Raw genomic sequence first — 22,413 nt, forward strand, 5'->3', positions numbered from 1 at the left:
TAGACGTCACCTACTCTTTTTTCATTAAATTGCAGCCGAACTGGACATACTTCAAGTCACCACATACTACTAAAAACTTTCCAATAAAAGAAAAAAAATTGCCATTCCCGTGGAAAAGGGCGTCCTCCCCAACAGGAAGCCCTTCATACGGTGGCTATTTCTTACCATACCTCTAAACACTTCCGGATGGTGACCCTACATGTCTCCTATAAAAACAGATAATAATAATAAAAAAAAATTCAAAATAAACTAATTAAATTAATAATAATAAAACAAATAAACCAAATTATCTATCAGTATAACGTTCCTTTATAAAAAAATACACCAGAAAATTTAAAAATGACAAAGACCTCAAAGAAAGTTATAATGATACCACTTTTCAACTTTATCTTTTCATTTTCCCTTTTAAATATACTTCGGCTACTATTTAACTCAAAAAAAAAAAAAAAAAAAAAAAAAAAAAAAAAAAAAAAAAAAAAAACTGGCAACGCTGTTTTACCAATTTTTACCTACACACAAACACACACTCTCAACATATCTCCTCAAACATAAACTACCTCTTTCCAATAAACTCTTCACCAACAACTCCAACAACTGCAGTAAAACCTTTGAGGCACCAGCATAACCTGATGCATCAGGTCCAGGACCACCAAGGCACAAGTTAATATTCAGGGGTGTATTTTGAGTAGTATCAGGGTTGCATTGCCACTCCTGGGCTTTAGGAAATTGTAACCAACAAGGAATATCCGGAAATTTCGCTCACAAAGGTCTACAGTCAAATTGAGTGACACAAAAGCGTTCACCATTTTTGTCTGGGGGACTGACCTTGAGCTTAAAATCTCAGTCCAATTTCTAGTTTTCCTTGGCCTTTGATACCCGTGAGATTATCTTTAGCTAACTAACATAAAGTAGAATTACATATTACTACAAAACTCCCCTTTCCCCGTGTAAATATGGTAGTCTTTATTTTAGGTATTGTAAATTTTCACTTTACCTACCCCTAGGCTTAGAGTGCCACGCGTAGCCGCAAAGCTGACCATGATGCATTAGAAGCTATCAGATTCAGTTTTAAACTCCCTGAAAGTACACTAATCGGCGAACTAAACAGTAGAGTCAGTTCACGAAAATGCAGGGGGGAGGGGTGTATTTTGAAAATCTAGGCAGGGGATGGGACAATTTTTTTTCAACGTTATCACTGAAAACACCAAAAAAGGCAGTCAATTTCAATGAAAATAAAAAATAAGGTGTTTTTCCATAATCTAGGAGGAGGCAAGTAAATTTGACCCCTAATGCCCCCAACCAATTGACGCACCTGGAACTGAAAAGATTGGTAAAATAGGAGTGGTAAGATATTTTATCATTATAATATGCTAACAAGAATAAACATAATATTTGCAATTATAAGGACTAATTTGTGACATTTGGTAAGAAGAAAAATGGGCCAAAACTGGCTAAAATTGAAATTAGAAAAAACGTAAAGTTTTTGAAATAGAATAGTTTCGGAGGAGGAGAAGGTTGGGGAAGGTTGTAACGGAGGAGGTTGATACATCAATCCCTAACCCTTAAAAGTGTTATTCAAGAAACCGTATATCTTGGTAATGATTTTATTACTGTGTCAACAAGATGATTTCAAGAAATAAGGTGGTTCAACCATGCCAGTGGGTAGAGTAACATACTTTCCTCAAGTTTGGTCAGGATTTACCAATGAGCCCACTAGGCCTGGACCTAGAGGCGCACAAAGCCAGGGGGCGCAATAAATTATTTACGCAGACCCCCCCCCCCCCCAATAAAATGAGCCTCAGGACGCCCCTGCTTGTAAGAACATTAACTTTAAAATTATTGATTTTTGCCATCAGTATTACAGTTAAAATATATGATATACATTTACTTATGACTCATTCACAATATGATTTAACTCATACTGGGGTTTAACATAGCGCTAATTTAAGCTAATCCCATTTTTTAATAGAACTTTTCAGCCAATGAAAAAATTCCACGAAAAATCTGATTGGCTCAACTTAAATTTCGGGATTATTTAAATCTCGTTGTAGACAGGCCTTTAAAAGTCTAAGACCAAAGAAGAAGACCTGAAATACCTGAATAAGAAGTTCCTGGTGTAGAAACAAAGAGGGGACGGCTTTTCGGGAATTCCCGTTCCTTAGTTGGCATGGCATTTCGATATGTAGGGTCAATGGCTGTGGCGATATTTCCATCACTAGGATTGTTCTGACTTACAACTTCAATCTCATTTAAATCTTGTCTCCTAGAAGAAAAAAATTGAATATATCCTTCACCAGGATTGTTTTGACTTACAACTTCAACCTCATTCAGACCTTGTCTCCTAGAAGAAAAAAACTTAAAAAAAAACACCTCTCAGTCTTTGCGAAGGTTTATTTAATTTTCTTTCATTCTACCTCTTTTTTGTTATACTGGTTTCAAATATAGTTTTGAGATACTCTTCTCCAGAGAGTGGATAGGGGAAGTTTGTCCTTCGGAATAAGGAATAAACTCAATTTTTATATATAAAAAAGTTAAATTATATAAATTATATGAAATACATGGCATTTCAAAATTTGTAGCAAAAACAGTTTTTCATAAAATAAATTTCGCATCCCACATGCTGAACTGTTGGTGTTGCGCTATTTGTGAAGAATGGAGTCTAAAAGGATAGAAGGGAAAATAATAAATTTACAATTATTCATCAAAGACCAGTCAATTTTTAACTCACTGTCTTAATTAAAAGATAAGCCACTAATATTTATTTTCACTCCATTTATAGCCATGCATAAATGCATACCATCAGCCATGCACACCATCATCCTAAGTGTAAGAGAATTATTTAAAATTTTTTTCCACATTTTTCAACTAAAAAAAATGATATAAAAAAAGACAAGAAAAAAAATATATTGAAAGTTTAATGATACACTAAGCATCTAAATCATTTAGCCCGTGTCTTTATTGCCTTTTACAGGTGAAGTCAACCGAGTGACGTCAGAACGGGTAACCAAGTAATCAAGAACGGGTAATCAAGATGCACCCAACTGTTTAGGGTGGGGTTGATCTCGCCCTCGCAAGGTCACTCATGAGTTGGCCATTGACACTGATGTCACCAGACCAGTTTCCCCTGGCAAAAGGCCAATTAAATATGGTTTTTCTCACCAGCCCTACTCGCAAGTTTTTATGATTTGCACTACCTTACTCAGCATAAAAACGACAATAAATTGGGATACATGAAGACCGTACTGAGGAATGTACTGTAACAACCATTCTCAAAAAGAAGGTTTTGTAACAACCATTCTCAAATCACATCGGTTTTGGAGTAGAATATATTACATTAGGGCTGTAAAATATATGTTCCTAGAAAAAATATATGGTTAGTCATATGTTGGTTTCAAAATCATGTTCTGCTTGTGTGTTTTTGCTGCACAAATATACTCATCTTTTTCGGAAAATCTGTCCGGTTCTTGTTAATAAAACGGAACACATTCGACGCTTAGGTTAGTTATCAGAAAACCAGTTTCATAGCTAGATAAACAAGTGACGGGTGATACAATGCGTTGGATTTAGACAGAATGCATTGGACTTGTATAATTTGGGCTACATATTTGCAGGTTAGGGGGTGGGGTTGGGGGTTTAGGTTGGGGACACTGTCCAAATACTTTACCTTCCCCCCTAATGTGTAATCAAATAGCCAAAATTAAGGTTATTTGAAGGTTTTATTTCATTAGGATTAACCTAACTTCATTTAGGATTAACCTTTCATTTAGGATTAACCGAACTTCTTGGGTGTGTTCCGTATTATTAACAAGTACCATATTCCTTACACAGCGATATCATTTCTGTGACATTTCCTACCTCAAAAAGTTTTTTATTATTTTCATTAAAGAAGTTATATTTTCGCTGTAAATATAAACATATTTTTTTGTGGTAAAGTACATTATATTTTCGTCGTAAAATACATTTAGAAAAAAGAGTATGCATATCATACTAGTGATATTTATGTTTTAGAAACATGCTTGCTAAATATTTTGCGATTTTTTTTTTTGCTTCCATATCTTTTTTGTGAAAGCCTTTTTAAGTGGCTTTTGTTGTTGTCAATACAATAGTTCTATTTTTGATAGAAGTTTATAGAAGTTCTATTTTAGACTAAAATCTACGGTTTAAAATAAATATTTTTTATGCGTTAATTTTAATTATAAAAACCACTCTCCTAAAAAAAAAATGAATGTTAATATATTTGGTTGCTAAGTTGCTAAGTATACTATCCTGCTTATAATAATTATAATTATATTTTAATTATAATACATTATTTTAATTATAAAAAACCACTCTCCTCCAAAAAAATGAATGTTAATATATTTGGTTGCTAATTTTCTAAGTATATTATCCTGCTTATATTTTTGTTGACAAATATCCTTGTTACATATTTTTGAAAAAATTTAAATTTCGCTGCAACATCCCGTTTTTGACACCCTTTCCCAAATAGTTTTGTGTTGTTGTCGTTATAATATTTAAAAACCAATTAAATTCTTCTATTAAAGTTTCCTGTCAATTTTTTTTATTTTTATTTGGAGATACAGTTTCTCAAAGAAAAATAACTGAAGAAAAAAGAAGAGCTTGTATAGCTAAAAGCAAAAAAATCCTGCTGTCTGTCAAATTAAAAAAAAATTAATTCCTATACATCGACTTATGTTATTCGTAATTTGAATACATTTTTCTGTCATGAATCCTACCACAAAGAAATTTATAAATCGAAACAAAAGATCAGTATCTTCCTCATGTATGCAAAATACCGAACTGCCTGCCGAATCAAACAGTTTAAATTTCGCTAGATCAACTTCAGCTATTCTTAGGTCAAACCTAGTTTCTTCAAATGAGTTACACCGTAGACAAACTCATAAGTCGGAATCGAAGATCAGAATCTTCCTCCAGTCTACAAGATGCCTCTGCTATCAAACTGTATCTCGCAAGACCGACTTGAGTTATTCTTAATTCTAATCCATTTCTTTTAAACGAATTACCCCATAGAGCAGTTCATAAGATCGAAACTAAAAATCGGAATCTACCTCATATCTGCAAGACATTCCTGCTGTCTGTTCAATCAAAAATTTGAATTCACAAGATCGAATTAAGTTATTTTTAATTCAAGTTCGTTTCTTTAAAATGAATTACACCATAGAGCAATCATAAGTCGAAACCAACAATCGAAATCTTCCCCATTTCTGCAAGATATTCCTGCTGTACGATCAATCAAAAATTTGAATTCGCAAGATCGACCAATTTTTAATTCGAATTCGTTTCTTTAAAATGAATTACGCCATAGAGCAATTCATAAGTCGAAAGCAAACATTCGAAATCTTCCTCATGTCTGTAAGGTATTTCTGATGTCTGTTCAATCAAAAATTTGAATTCGAAAGATTGACTTAAGCTGTCTTTAATTCGAATCCATTTCTTTAAAATGAATTACACCATAGAGGAATTCATAAGTCAAAACCAAACATCGGAATCTTCCTCATGTCTGTAAGATATTTCTGATGTCTGTTTAATCAAAATTTGAATACGCAAGATTGACTTAAGTTGTCTTTAATTCGAATCCATTTATTTACAATGGATTACATCATAGAGGAATTCATAAGTCGAAACCAAACATCGGAATCTTCCTCATGTCTGCGAGCTATACCTAGTCTCTGTTGAATCAAGCAAGATGCATTTCTCAAGATCGATTTAAGTTACTCTTAATTCGAATCCGTTTCTTTCAAATGAATTTCACCGTACAACAATTCGTAAGTCTAAATCCAAGATGGGGATTTCTTCATGTCTGCAAGACACACGTGCTGTCTGTCGAAAAACAAAATTTGAATTTTGTTAGATCGAATTTATCTATTCTTAATTCGAATCCATTCCTGTCTAAGGAATCATCCCACAGAGAAATTTATAAATCGAAATCAAAGATTGGGAATCATCCTCGTTTTTGCTTCAATGATTACCGTTTCATTTCTTAGCCTAGTAGATGGGAAAAGTAACAAATCTCCAAAATTCTACTTTCCAAGGAGGGAAGGGGTCTCCTAGGTTACTGAGAAATCAAGGCAAGGAATAATTGCAAAGTGGGAAAATATGATTCCTAGGATCCAATATAGACTCTTTTTTCATATTAAATACAGACTTATAATTACGCATTGGGAGTACTTACATAATATACGGACTTGTATAATAGGGGGCAAAAGAGTATGCCCGGAAAAGTCAAGAAGGGGCCAAAATTTTGAAACTATTATTTTGGCCATAAAGCCGTCAAAATTGTATCCATGTTGTAAAATTTTGAATTTGTCGTATATTTTCGGTTTTCAGGGGGGTGGAGGGAGATTAAAAATTTGAAAATTAAGGTCAATACCAAATCCTAGGATTTCAAACTTTATATGGTCATTACCTGTCATGAGATGCTAGCAATTTCAAACATAAAGTTCTAAATTATTAAATGAATATTATACGTTAAATTAAATTTAACGTTAAGTCCTGGTCCGTTCCACCATCTTATAAGCGTTTTCTCGTTATTAATTTCTTTCGTGTTTTTGCGCTTTTGATGAACTTTCATGTCTTCTGATGATTTTTTCTTTACTCTTTATTCATTCTCTTGCAGAATAGTGGTAACAAATAAATTTTTATTATTATTATTAATATAAAAAGCCTACTTTCATGCATAATACATACTTGTAATTATATATGCGAGTACTGTGATAACAATCAAACAGTTCGTGGTAACGAACTGTAAGTAAGGAGCGACCCGGCCCAATAGTAATCAAAACTCTAAAAAACGGAATTTTGATACCAATAGATACATCAAAAGAATCAGATTTTTATGCTGAATTCAAATATATAAGCTTCATCAAGTTTAGTCTAACATATCAAAAGTTATGGGCCTGAGAAAATTTGCCTTATTTTCAAAATAAGGGGAAAATACCCCTTAAAAGTAATAGAATCTTAATGAAGATCACACTATTAGATTCAGTGTATCAGAGAATCCTACTGTAGAGGTTCCAAGCTCATATCTGCATAAATGCGGAATTTTGTATTTTTTTGCCAGAAGAAAGATCACGGAAGGGTGTTTTTTTTTTGTTTCTTTTCCCCAGGGGTGATCGTATCGACCCAGTGGTCCTAGAATATCACGGGAGGGCTCAATCGAACGGAAATTAAAAGTTCTAGTGCCCTTTTTAAGTGACAAAAAATAGAGGGCAACTAGGCCCCCTCTCACGGTCATTAGAGATCTTTCCATGGAGGGTGTTTTTCATGGGGCAAGGGACATTGCTATGAAGGGTGCGCCGGATTTCCCAGCATTATTTAAAAAAAGATCAGAAATTAAATAAAAGAAACAATTTTTTTGACTGAAAGTAAGGAGCGACATTAAAACTTAAAACGAAAAGAAATTATTCCTTATATAAAAAAGACTGTCCCCTCCTCAACACCTCACTCTTTACGCTAAAGTTTGACTCTGTCTCACAACTTTATTTTTTCGAATAATAACAAACTTCAGCGTAAAGAGCGAGGCGTTGAGGAGGGGACAGTCCTTTTCATATACGGAATAATTTTTGTTCGTTTAAGTTTTAATGTCGCTCCTTACTTTCAGTTAAAAAAAACTTGTTGTTTTTGTTTATTTAATAGTGTAAGAAACGAACTTAACCGGCCTAAAAAACTTTTAAAAATGACTAATTTATTTACTGGTAGAGAAAATTACATATTATTTTGCTTTGATGGAATATTTGAGTCATACTTTATTTTAGTAGGAATCGAAATTCTTAACTAACTTAAACTTATTCTTAACTAACGTAAACGATAACTTAAACGAAGGTGAAATTTTCAATGGCAAATCCAACAAGAGTCTTTTTTTTTAATATTTTGACCTTTTAGCTTCCAAATACTTGGTTGATTGTTAATTTTTACAATCGAAAGGATATTCTAAAAAACAAAGATTAATACAAAAAAAGAAAAACAGAAACTAATTTAATTAAGTCCATTCTTGAAAAACAGTCCATACATTGTGCAAAAACATCTATACATAAGTCCATACATTGAAAAATATTTTTTATGCTAAAGCACATAAGCAAACTCAAAAATTTAATAAAAATTTTTTTGGCTGATGACCTCTGAGGAGTTCATGACCCGTTCAAGCCAAAATTGGTAAGTCCGTAAAAGCAAGATCCACAGAAACAACTAAGGAATGATTGTTGATAAATTTGCTAATTAAATATATTACTGTTACTAAGTTTATTACTTGTTATTAAGTATTATTAATCTTATAATTATTTTTTTATTTATATTTTGTTTCATACACATATTTATTTACCATTCATATATATATTTTTATTTATATTTACTTATTTATATTTTATTATTTTATTAGGTATAATCAATTCTAATCAATTATTAATTTTTTTTTATAAATTCTACTAGTAGCCTATTAATCATTCAATTTTATTAAATATAAATCACATTGCTATACTAGATATTTGCTAATGCAGTAAATATTGGATAAAAATCTAGCAAGATCTGTTAGTTGTTGATCATGTATTTGAAAATAGGATATCTGCTTGAATTCCCAAAGACGTGAAAGTAGACCCTTTTTAGGTCTATTCATACTCAAAAACCGTGATTTTCTAAGATTTTTCTTTGAGTTGTTTCAAATTTATGAAGTTTTTAGGGCAGTACACCATTTTCAAAATGGTGTTCAACGTTGTCAACGTTGCGACGTAGAAACATGGGAAAAAAAGCAAAACTAATTAGTTAAAATTGACAATGCCTTTCGGCCGTAAAATTCAAACATTAACTATATATTAATTCCCTCGGACAACTACACCTTCAAAAGAAATTTGCACCTTCTTAAGCAGTTTGGTGCCATATGTTTTTAGCTGATTTGTCACCACGTTTCTCTATTTTTAAATTTTACTATTTTTAAATTTTGCTGGATATTTTTTTCTTCTAAAAAAAACTTAATTTCAACTAATAAGACAACGCTTCTTGGCCGTAAAAATTCAAGTATTAACTATATGTTAATTCCTGTTAGTAATACGCCTAGCATCATATACGAGACCATTATAGGAGGAAGGGTGATGAATTGTCAAAACGCGAACAAAATCATGAAAATGACCATAAGATTAGCAATCTAAAAATGTCCCTCTTTTTGTTCTAGCATGTCTCCTTCTGGAGAGCCACTATTCTACGGGAAGATAGTGAAAATCAAAAAAGAAAAAAGACAGCAAAAAACAAGCTAAAATCATGCGGTACCAAACAGCTAAAAAGGTGTCTAAAGAAGATGTAGCTTTACTTCGAAGGTGTAGTCGTCTTTGGTAATCAAAGATTTGTTAATATTCAGTCTTTTACGGACGACAAGCGTTATCTAAATTAACAAATCAGTTTTGCTTGTTCATCTTTACGGATCAATGTGGCAACACTGACGAAAATGTAGTTTCTGCCCTAAAAACTCCGTTATTTTGAAACAGCGAAAGGAATATTTAGTTGTTTTTAGTTTCAAATTTATTAGTATTCTTTTAGTTGTTTCAAATTTTTGAAGTTTTTAGGGCGGTACACCATTTCCAAACTGTCACCATTTCCAAACGTTGAAACATGGAAAAAAAAATATGCAAAAATGATTAGTTAAAATTGACAACGCTTCTCGGCCGTAAAAATTCAAGCATTAACTATATGTTAATTCCCTCGGACAACTACACCTTCAAAAGAAATTTGCACCTTCTTAAGCAGTTTGGTGCCATATGTTTTTAGCTGATTTATCACCACGTTTCTCTAATTTTAAATTTTACTATTTTTAAATTTTGCGGGATATTTTTTTTTCTTCTCAAATAACTTAATTCCTCAGTTGACAGTCTTTCGTCAAATTAGATTAGCTTCCTTTAGTCTAATTAGATTTAGTCCAATTGACTTCTAAAAACATTATCAAACATTCGATGGACAAATATTTTTGTCATCTTTAGTTTTCTAGTTTTATTTTGTTTAGTTTTATTAGTTTTATATTTTTGTCATCCGAGAACATTCTAATAAAAGTATATAGTCGAGACTCATAGAGAGTTGAGGGTATATCCTTATCTTACTTATACCCTAACTATAGTGTACAAGCAAGAGTGTACCTTACCTTTATTTTGCATGTGCCCTATTCTTAGGGTACCTGAGGAAACGAACGGGGGGGGGGGGATAGTGTAAGACGATAAAAATCTATAAGCCAAGGGGCATACACAAAGAGGATATATTGCTTACTAATACCCTTGACGGTATATAACCCATGATATGTATCCATTACTTTCTATACCCTCAGGTAACATACCTAATATATACTAAACTATAAATGGAGAGGCAAGGGTATATACCCCTTACCCCTTGGGTATATGGTGTACAATACCCCTATTAATAATCTATTTATGACCCACTTTATACAAAACAAGCGGAGTAAAGCACACTAAAACGGAAAAAAATCAATCAAATACACAAAAACAGAGATAACTTAAACCTTATTAGGTATACCCCTATAGCTTTTGCTCTTAGCTCCCTTATATCCATACCTAAGGCATAGTTGGGATGTATGTAAGGTTAAGGGCAGGTTCCTTACTATAGGTTCTGGCTTTGACTGTAAAAAGAGTAAAATGTCAAAAAGGAAAAAATTGACCCGCTTTCAAAATGGCCGTATATTATTGAATTCCTGGTAAATTTTTCCTTATTATTGAATTTCTCTGGCAAGAGCTGAATTTTTACCTATTTGTTTTTAAAAATTCGTTCCAATCATTTGCTTAAATTTTTCAATTTTTGTAGCTCTCGGCTATAATTCTAAAAAAATTCTTTTACCAATTCCTAAGTGTTTTCAGGATCATTTGCATTCGGATACGGAAGACGCAAATCAAGACAACTAAGGTAACTTGTCTGTTTTCCTTATTTGTCACTACCCTGAAGTTCAGTTGTTACAATTTTTGCCTTTTTTTTACTTTCAGAATTGCCCAGTCTTTATTTCCTGTTCTTCTGTGAGTTTTTTTCTTCTATTCCAACAAGATTAATACTATAATTTTTTTCACAGCCAACTTTACAAGCTCAGTTCCTTACCGGGGCTTTGTTGTTTTGCTGTATAAAGTTGAAAGAATAAAAACGAGAAACAGGAAGTAATACTAAAAAACGAGCGTTTATCCAGGATTTTCATTTGGAAGAGGGGGGGGGGTGGTAGGTACATACAATTTTTTTTTAATGTGCATCAACATTTTGTTTATATACATTTTTGTTACGTCTTTACGAGTCGGACAAAAATTTCGGGGGGGGGGACTTCATTCAAACCCGCTACCCCCCCCCCCCTCCTAAGATACGGCCTTGTATGTGCCTAATGAGGATAAAACGGTAGAGGACATCTGAGTTTACATTGAATTTTCCTGTCAATAGGGCTACAGGAGAAAATATGAGGGGGTAACTTGTAAGTATTTGTGTTTTGGACGAAACGTGTTCAAACACGTTTGAAGTGCCAGCTAGTGACTTTAAACACATTGTTTCCGCAGTAAAAACCCATGTTGAATTCGACTAAATTTCAGACCTGCAACATTCGTTGAAATAAATATTAAAATTGAGAAGTGTTGGAAGGACGACAGTGATAATTTAAAAGGGGACATGTTATATCACATATTTTTTACAGAAGAGCGGAAAAAGTGAAAAAATCGTTTGCTTTTTCGACGTTTGTCGACAATTAGTTGATGTCGACAGCTTAGTTAACGTTAGTCGACAGCTTAGTTAACGTTATTTCGACTTATTTATTAACAGCTTTTTTTAAAAGGCTCACGTGATTATGCGAAAACAATTTTTATAACCATTCGGTCTGAATTCCGATCATTTTTGCATTTGAGAAAAGAAATGAAATAAAAATATAGTAAAACGAGTAAAACTTTTGATTAAGATAGCGAACGTTGAGAAAAAACTTATCCATATACTAATAAAAGTCCTAATATTTCGGCTTCATATTTGAACCATTTTTTTTCATTTTTGAAAGAAACAGAAACTTCTAATTATCTTGAGAGTCAAAAATTGCGTCTGATGACTCAACCAAAGACGTTGAGTTTTAACACAAGGATTATAAATATTAATTTGGCGAAACTTCACAGAACGCCACTTGAATTACAGCAGCCAAGGTTTTTAGCTATAATATTCATTAACAATTTAGGAAAAAATACGGTTTGAAAATTAAAAAAAGAAGAATTTCTCGGAAAAAACTCTCTTTTCATCTCAAAGTAAAATGAAATGATAAAACGTAAGAGCGAGTAAAACATTACTTAACTTAACATAGTAAATAACACCATAACAAAACATAACATAACGGAACGAAACAAGATAGGATTTCTTCATTTTTCCTTTCTTAATAGAACTAGCTTTTTCTCATCTTTTGCTGTTATTTCTGATGTACCTTAGCTGTTTAATCCATTTTTTCCGTTATTAATAGGTTCCAAATTTGAAGCCAAAGTATTTCGACTTTTATTAGTATATGGGTAAGTTTTTTTGCTCAACGTTCGCTGTCTTAATCAAAAGTCTTAAAAGCTTTCCTACATTTACGTTTCATTTTATATATAATATTTTCCTTATCATTTCATAGCATCATTCAATCAATAAAAAAACGAATAAATACCTTGGGGGACGGACGTTGAATTCATTCCTACTTCCTTCTTCTTGTTGTAATTCACTTTCTTCTGGGGATATACCTCTTCTCTGAAACAAAAAAAAATACATGAAATACAAAAAACGTTTGGATATATATATATATATATATATATATATATATATATATATATATATATATATATATATATATACATATATATATATATATATATATATATATATATATATATATATATATATATATATATATATATATGTGTAAAAGTATGTATAAAACCGTTTTCTTTCTGTAATTGTATTATCTACTGTCTCCGATTATCTACTGTACCATGGTAAACAATAAGTAGAACAACAGGGAAATATATATATATATATATATATATATATATATATATATATATATATATATATATATATATATATATATATATATATATAATGTATACATATATATATAATGTGACTCGTAAAACTACATAAATTTGTTCACTTTGAAACACGAGTTCTAGTCAGTTATATATTGATTTTTTTTTATGCAGGGGGAGAGTGGGAAAGGAAAGGTAACTAGAAGACAGGCGAATTAGAGATGAGATATAGAAGTTTATCCGAAAAAACCCATGAATATCTAAATATGCAGGAAGGAGGGGCGCATAAGCAATTCAAACTTTCCTCCGTACCTTAGGGATTCCCAACGTTTTCTTGTTTCAAGCCCTTTCAAACCTTAAAAAATGCATTATTACAAAAATTCTATTTTGGTATGTAACATAAAGAAAATTTTACAAAAATTCTTTGTAAAAGCAACTCATGATCATTCCGTAAATCTCGAGGGGCTAACAAACCTTGCCTTAGAACCACTGTTTCAAACTTAAGATCATCTACCTACACTTTACCTACAGCAGGAAACTCCCCGCCAGAGGAACCCAGAAGAGAGCTTTGTGTGACGTGCCTTCGCCATTTGGAATAATCCGAAGTAGTAGTTATCTGAAGCGGACTTTCCTTCAAACAACCTAAGAGCGTGATCCAGGTTCAACAAAAAGTCAATTTCGTTTAACAAAAATTAAATTTCCTGTTCCAGGTGAGAGCGAATTAACAGCTGGAGCGATAAAATTGTATTAAATTTAGTATTACATTTTTATGAATACTGTTTATTAACATCTTTAGTGCATTAACTTCTGCACAATTATCATCAAATCGGTAAAAATGGAGGCATATGACCAAATATATCAGGATTAATGAGTATTAAGGGATGAACACTCATGTTTTTCGTATTTTACTCAATACTCAAAAAATTACTTTTCTTAATAATCCTTATAATACGTATTAAGGCATTAGTTAATTAAGCGTTCCAGTTTTACAGTTAATTTGCATTAAATTAGATGTAAATACCAATTAAATTGCAATTTTCACCGGGAACACCCTCTAATATAAGGTGTAAGAAATGTGTAAGAGTTGGAGGTAAAAATGACTGCCCAGATCAGTGGCAAATTATTAGGTGACATGAAACCTGATTTGCATAAAAAAGCTTTTTAGCCTAGATTTTTCAGTACTTTCTAGCTACGAGTTTTTTTCGAAATACCGGCAAAAAGGAAAAACAGGGAAGAAGATTAGGTAATCCGATTTTTGGAAGAAGGGTATCTTCACTCTACTATTGAATATTAATAAATGTAAGTTGAAAAGCAGGTTTGCCGCAGGTAGTACCAAAGTTGAAACTTAAAGGGCTACTACTGCTTCTGCAACTACTTTTAAATTAAATTGAAAGGGTTTAAGTATACCCCCCATGGTCAAAATCACATAGATACATTGTCTTTGGATAGAATTATGCATTGAACTTTATTTTTCAGGGGAGGTTGAGCGGATATAAAACGTAATCAAAAGGTAATATGTGTATTCATATAGTCAAAAGGACACATTTGCAATATCCCAGCAACAGTTGCATGTAGAGATACAAATCTTTGGTTACTAAATAATGCTACCTACTTCTCTCTATCTTTTACAAAGAGATGTCACTCGAAAAAAAAAAGTTAAAATATTCTATATTCGAAAAAATAACTATTATAACGGTATAATAGTTTATATAATATATATATATATATATATATATATATATATATATATATATATATATATATATATATATATATATATATATATATATACATATACATATATATATATATATATATATATATATATATATATATATATATATATATATATATATATATATATATAAATTCCAATAATTAGGAAGCTTTGCAATCTTGTTCTCCTCTTTCTTTGAGATAAGACACGATTAAAGAATAAAACTACTATTACAGACAAAGCTTTTGAATTTACGTCTTATTGAAAAAAAGAAAAAAGAAAAAAGAAAGGTTTAACAACGATATATACTAATAGTGATAATATCAGACATAGGCATAAAACATTACGGTAAAAATAATAAATTAAGTAAAGACCGAATAAGGGTTGTCTTAAAAACATTGGGAAGTTGATTATCATAGTCTCTGCAAGAGTAGACGACAATTAATATGTAAAAGTTGCAGCAATGAATTTTTTTTCTAGAAAAACAATCTAAAAAGTAAGCCTACTTGTGGTCAGTTCTTCAAACTTAAAATAATACAAAAAACAAAATAGTCAATACAAGGAATACTTGCGGCAAACTGTTAAAATTGCAGTAAAATGATACGGTTAAGAACACGGGTTAGGAAACGAGCATAGTATTTCTTATGCTCCTGGAAGTGGCGTCAATTGGGGAGGGGACAGCGGAGGACATGTTCCTTCCCCCTATATTTTGAAAAATGAATTTTACCCCTCTAAGTTTTCTTATATTGACGCTACTGGTACCTACATATTTGTGTGTTTTAAGCCGAGATTTAACCAGAAATTTTGTCCAGGAGGGTGGGGTTTACATCCAAAATTTGGAGGTTGCTTACTTTTGTAAAGTTCTAATTTTAAATTTTTGTGAATATGTTGAAAAAAATCTGCCTTTTAAATTAATCCCTTTCAAATGTATAGCTGTAAAATATAGCTAAACAAAACTTTCAATTTGATAAATCTATTTAATTTTCAATGAAGTTCAAAGGCCGTTCTTTTCTTTGCTGAGAGGGGTGGGATAAGTGGGTGGTAGCAACGCACTTTAGTATGATAAGTATTGTTCATTAACATGAACAAGCTAAATTACATTGTTCATTACAATTTCTGTTCGCTTTAAGTTTTATTTTTTAGTTTTATTTATTAAATTAAATATATTTAAAATTTTATATTTAAGAATACACTTTATTAAAATTTATTTCAAATTAAAATTTATTAAATCAAATCCTGAATTTATTTATTAAATTCTGTTCTTTTTAAGCTTAATATTTTATAGAAGCCAATTTCTGCTCTCTTTCTTTTCTTGAGAATTTGTTTTTTTCTTTTCATGAAAAAAAAAAAAATTTTTTTTGTACTTGTTTTCCATTATTACGAACTATGTTCATCCTTTTGACAACAAACATGCTTGACGCGATTAAATGTTCTATTTTGAATAAAAAGATGTTAGGATTTCTAGCAAAAGTTTTGAAACATCAGAAACCAAAGAGACAAGAAAAAGTATAAATATTTTTCAAGTATTCAGAAAAAGAAAATGACAACTGCAAAAGAAACTGCATTCAACTGCAAAAGAAACTGCATATTCAGAAAAAGAAACTGCAACATATTCTATACTATTTAAGAAACCACAAGTATCGTAAATAGCACTATGGAACAAACAATGAAAATGCTTTTAGAAAACAGCTATTATTACGGAAAAAGATGAACAGATTGACCTCTCCACCTCCACTCATCGGGTTGGGTACAGTCTCCTTCTGTGCACATTCCCCTTACTTTAATACATTTATGCAAATGTTTTGAGTAAAAAAGGAAGAAAAAAAGGTTATCAAAATTCTAGCCTGCATCTACTTCTTTATTCAGTTATTATTAATCATATAAGTAATAATATTAAATTGAATTAAAATGCATTAAAAAAAATTCATTTAACAAGTAGCTGTCCAAGAAGAAATAAAGCTTTTAGGATGGACAGCTACAACAATCAATATCCATAATGTTAAATAAATAACTCTAAAGAAAAAATAAATATCAGAGATCAATCTCTCTCGTCAAAAAAAAAAAAAAAAAAAAAAAAAAAAAAAAAAAAAAAAAAAAAAAAAAAAAAAAAGTGCCTCATCCTGCCGTCGGAATAAATACTTCTTTAATATTTTCTTATATTGCTGTAGATGTTAAGCCACCCTAATACTCACCGAAAGCACATTCCAAACACTCGGTCCCAAATGGCGAATCGTAAATCCTGCCCGAGTACTCCGCCTAAGCTCAGCCACAAGGTTATCCATATTTCTATTACTATACTCATGTAAACAACTATTACTCTCATAAAAATGAAAAAAATATCTGAGCATATATGATTCCAACACTGATATATATATATATAAAAAAAATGCAGCCTGATCATCCCTGATGACATTAAGCTTAAAGTTTTTTATTAACGAAAATAAAAATTGACGTTTTTCTATTTCCTAAATAAAAAAAGACGCCATTTTAGGAGATACGAATAGACAAGTATTTTTTTGCGCTTTGTTGCTTAGCAACAATTTCCAACACGCTATACAACATGCAAGCAATAACATTTATCATTTACAGAAAGAATTGTGATACATTTTCAGCAATATTTTCTGCATTACTCTGCAAAAACTGAAGGTTTTTTTTTTATAAGAACATCATAATTCATGAGGAACTTGGCAAGCTCTTTAAAAAGGATTGACTATTCACGTGTTACAAGTAATAAAATCAAATTGTTTTTCAAATAGCAAATTTTTGGTTTTCCAATAGCCTTGTAGGAAATATACGAAGAAACAGAAAAAAACGAAACAAAAATAAGTTGTTAAACATGACTCAATGACTGAAGCAACTCTTTCTCTCCGATAACACAGATCAATTTGATTAAGTCACTTGATATTTGTTCTAAAATTTTCCCAAATTTCGGAGTGTCTCAAGGCTCTGTCCTAGAGTCTTTTTCTCAACAGTGAGCTTTTTCGCTGATCATATACCTGAAGTTTTGCCACTTCGTAAAACAATAAGGTTTGAGGATGATACTGTACTTTCGCTTTACACCGAGATCTTCCCATGCTCTTTCAAAAAATTGAAACTACATTATTATCTATTTTTGACTAGTATAACCTACGAGTAATTTAGGAGCTCTAACTGTGAAAAATTGCCAATTCTTTCAGGTTCAGGATGACGATCAGGTTCAATTCTGATAATCAGGTTCAGATCAATTCTGATAACTTTTTTCTTCTTTTAAAAGGCGTTTAATATTAATATTAATTAATAAGTATTTTAATATTAAGTACCTTGGTATTGTTTTACCTAAAACTTTTCTTTATAGAATTGTGTAAAAACAGTATTTTAAATTTTTTCTAAAAATGCTCGATTACCATCCCAACTCCGTCAACTTTTCCCTTACACTTCCAGTAGTAAACAGCCTTGTACCTCCAATTGATTCCCTCCCCCGATGACTACTTCGTATGAAAGGGATGGTTGTAGAAACTTTGATTCAGAACCTTTCTCACATGCCTATTTTGCTACCCGTCCCTCAAGAAGTCAGTCGGACCAAAATTTTGAAATAGCCATTTTGTTCAAAACTTTCGAAAGTTCAAATACATGAGCTCCGGGGATGACATGACCCCCTCCATCCCCTTGGGCAACCGCCATGTATTACGTAAATTCTTTAAAGATAGGTTAAGAAGAGTCAATCGTGCAAAAAATTGTTTGAGGGCTCCCAAAAAATCGGTTAAATTAGGACCACAAACGAGCCCAACAAAGGGTTAAAAAGTCCCGTGGCCAAAGGGACCCTGGTGTACAAAAATAATTTAGTTTGTGACATGGCATCCCGAAAAGGGCCAGATTTCTTTTTCTGAGCAGACTTCTGAAATCCTTAGGCCATAGGAATCCCAATTAACAAGAAAAGACTTGAAAAGAAACCTCGGTGTCCCCCGTAAAGGGGGCCGAAATGTTTTTTTTTAGTTCATCCACGGTACCCCACCCCCAGAGTAAAGGCCCAAAACTGGTGCAATATTTTCCAATTGGCTTAAAACTTTAGGTATTATTTCCTGGTCTTAGAGGGACCAGGGAATGAAGAAGGCAGTTAGGGGGTCCTAAAATGAGCCAACAAGTTGTTGTCCCCCATCAGTTCGAAACTTAGTCATTAATCCCAAGACGAAGGAGATCCTAATATATAAATAGTTTAGAAGTGCGGTCCCCCCTAAAAATCTGATGGGCCAAGGGAACCCTCGTGGACTACTAAAATTTAGGCTGATGGTACAGAACCCCCAAAACTTTTACCAGAAAATATTTTATTCGATTGACTTGAAGCTTACATCTAAAAGTCCTTGGGTCAAGAAGATCTCAATTCACAAAAAAAACTTCGCGCTAGAAAACTTGGCTAGCACCAACTTGATTTAAAAAAAGATGGATTTATTTTCCAAAAATTCTAGAATTTGGTACTTTCCTGCGAATGAGACGGAATTTGAACAAGAAATTTACCGTTCAAAGAAAGACCCTCAGAACTGACCTTCAAAGACCTTCAAAGTAAGACCCTCACCTTGAAAGAAAAGAGAAAAAAGTCAAATATTGAGATCATCAATAATCATTGCAACCTGAAACACAACCACAGGAAAGATTCTAAAGACTAAATATAGAAGATTCTTACGGCATCCTTTGGTAATACATGACGTATAGAAAACCCGTGTTGCAGTTTGGCAAGTGTCATGAACCCTATCCAGGGCCAAATCCTGGAGTATACTCCTGGATATGAGTCATGAAGGCATAAAATTAAGGAGCTGGAGACAAGGGCCCCGAGGATTTCATTATGCCTTAAAAAATAGCTGTAGAGAAAATGAAGATTAAAAAGTGAGGTCTTCCAAGAATTTTTGTAAGACTGGAGATATTTTCGTTTAAAGCAAGACTAGAAGGAAACTCATCTGTTTCGTTCCTCCTCTAGGGAGTGAAATTCTGAGAAGGGTGTCCTAAAACTAGAAAATTTTCCTATTACAAATTAAAGCCATGTTGACATTTTTGCAATCAAACTTGCATTTGGAATAGTGGAATAAAAACAAACTTTGCTTTTTATTTTAATTTTAATTCTTGAATACTGGCCCCCTTCTACATCTACGAGGACTGTCAGTGCGATCCTCTGGAATGTCTTTCGGAGAGAAACCTTACAATACTAAGAAACCTAGATACTGGCTCCTAAAAACCTCTTTTTAGATGCATACACTTCCATAGCAAGATCCTTATACCCCCCCCCCAAGGTAACTCCTATTGTTGGCTGTCAGGCCAAAACAAAAATACGCTTGGCTACAGAGGTAATATTGTAACTCATGCATAACTTAGTGAGCTGAGCAATGCTCAAATTTTAAGCATAGTCTTTATGATTGAAGAGTGAAGCAAGAGTGAAGTCTAAAGGAGATTTTTTGGAAATTGGAAAAGTCTTAAGCTTTGAGTAGCCGTTTCTCGATCTGCATGCTGGACATAACAAAATATATAAATACCTCGTATTAACAGAACATACTTAAAAAAATAGTGTTGATGTACGTCTTTCAAACCAAGTCCCTGTTATTTAAATTTTACACATCTGTAGCACAAATTTCACATAAAATCATTAAAGAACATATCATACACATACTCATAAACATAATAAAAAACTAATAAAATTTAATAAAAATTTTATTAGGACCATATTTGGCTTTACTATTAAATACATATATATGATAAAAAAATTACATATTCGATAATATATAATACATGTTATGTAATATATGTAATATATTATATTACCTGTAATATATTAGGAAATACATGTATTCTAATGCATGTAATATATTAGGAAAAAACTAAAGAGAGATGGGCCGAAAATTTTGAGAATTTGCCTAACCGAGATAGAGTTGCAGGAAAAGATATAGAGGAAAATGTAAAAAATTGTGATACCTTGGATGTGAAGGAAGATTTGTTCTGTGAGGAAGAATTAGCGACAGTATTAAAAGGATTAAAAAATAATAAGGCTCCAGGTGCTGATAGGGTGGTAAATGAGTTTCTTAAATATGGTGGGTTGGAGGTTCGAAATAAGTTACTGAAGATTATGAATAGGATTTTTGAAAAAAGGGGAAGTACCTAACGATTTTAAGAAAACCTTAATTAAGCCACTTTATAGGAAAGATGATAAAAGTGAGTGTGATAATTATCGAGGCATTAGTCTGGTCTCTGTAGGTAGTAAATTACTTAGTAATATGATACTTTTTAGACTGAGAGATGCCTTTGACAAAGTTTTAAGAGAAGAACAGTGCGGTTTTAGAAAAGGTAGAGGATGTGTCGATCAAGTTTTCACTCTTAGGCTAATAATTGAGAAGTGCCTGAGTTTTCAAACACATTTTGTCCTCAGTTTTATAAATTACAAGCAAACGTTCGATTCTGATGATTGAAGAGCTTTAGTAAAGGTTTTATCCTTGTATGGTATAGCAGACAAATATATTAAAGTGATTAGTGCTATGTACGGGAATAACACTGCTGCGGTTAAGGTAGGAAATGAGGTTAGCAGCTGGTTTTGTATTAAATCAGGAGTTGAACAGGGTTGTGTTCTATCCCCCTTTATATGGATTATTTTGATGGACTTTGTTTTAAGGAGCACAGGAAAGGCAATGGGAGACCACGGAATCCATTGGGGAGGCAAAAGTCTCCTGGACTTAGATTATGCTGATGATTTAAGCAACCTAGAGGTAAGTGTGAGCAAAATGAATGAACTCTTAGAGGTTTTGCGAGTTCAGGATGCTAGAATAAGTTTGAAAATCAATTTTAAGAAGACTAAGTTACTAAGGCTAGGAATAAGTGAAGATGAAAAGGTGACGTTGGGTAATGAAAAGATTGACCAGGTGGGCAGTTTCACTTACATTGGTAGTATTATTAGCAAAGACGGTGAGAGCAGTGAAGATGTTAAAAGTAAATAGCCAAGGCTCAGGGTGTTTTTTCACAGTTAAAAAAAGTTTGGAAGAAATGGAAGATAAGTCTGCAAACCACGATTAGAATATTAGAAGCTACAGTGATGACAGTGGTCACATATGGCTCTGAAGCATGGACTCTCCGAAAAGCGGATGAAGAATTGCTAGATGTTTTCTAGAGAATTTGCTTAAGGATTGTTCTGGGTACCCGGCTGAATGACCGTATGTCAAACAATAGGCTATACGAAAAATGTGGTTCAATACCGCTCTCTAGGGCTATAATGAAAGAAAGATTGAGGTGGCTAGGGCACGTTGTGCGAATGAAGGATGACAGATTGTCGAAGATTGTTCTTTTCGACCAACCGTCTAGGGCTAAACGGAAAACAGGTCGTCCTCGTTGTGTTCTATCCCCCTTTATATGGATTATTTTGATGGACTTTGTTTTAAGGAGCACAGGAAAGGCAATGGGAGACCACGGAATCCATTGGGGAGGCAAAAGTCTCCTGGACTTAGATTATGCTGATGATTTAAGCAACCTAGATGAAAGTGTGAGCAAAATGAATGAAGTTTTAGAGGTTTTGCGAGTACAGGGTGCTAGAATAGGTTTGAAAATTAATTTTAAGAAGACCGCTTACCGCTCTCTAGGGCTATAATGAAAGAAAGATTGAGGTGGCTAGGGCACGTTGTGCGAATGAAGGATGACAGATTGCCGAAGATTGTTCTTTTCGACCAACCGTCTAGGGCTAAACGGAAA

At 32.6% G+C, this 22,413-nt stretch overlaps 1 protein-coding gene across 1 annotated transcript in view; it reads right to left on the reverse strand.

The window, feature by feature from the left end:
• LOC148955957 (uncharacterized) overlaps nt 1-22,413 on the reverse strand; it is a 197,263-nt gene that overhangs the window by 6,336 nt on the left and 168,514 nt on the right. Inside the window, exons 8-9 of the mRNA XM_089085956.1 lie at nt 12,647-12,726; nt 2,097-2,263 (exon numbers count right to left, since the gene is read on the reverse strand). Of these exons, the coding sequence (XP_088942082.1) occupies nt 2,097-2,263; nt 12,647-12,726 (247 nt within the window). The remainder of the gene's footprint in view (nt 1-2,096; nt 2,264-12,646; nt 12,727-22,413) is intronic.

The sequence above is a fragment of the Artemia sp. Qi Xiang Cuo genome, chromosome 1 (genome assembly GCF_049724085.1).
Source record: "Artemia sp. Qi Xiang Cuo chromosome 1, ASM4972408v1, whole genome shotgun sequence".
NCBI classification, from domain to species: Eukaryota; Metazoa; Arthropoda; class Branchiopoda; order Anostraca; family Artemiidae; genus Artemia; species Artemia sp. Qi Xiang Cuo.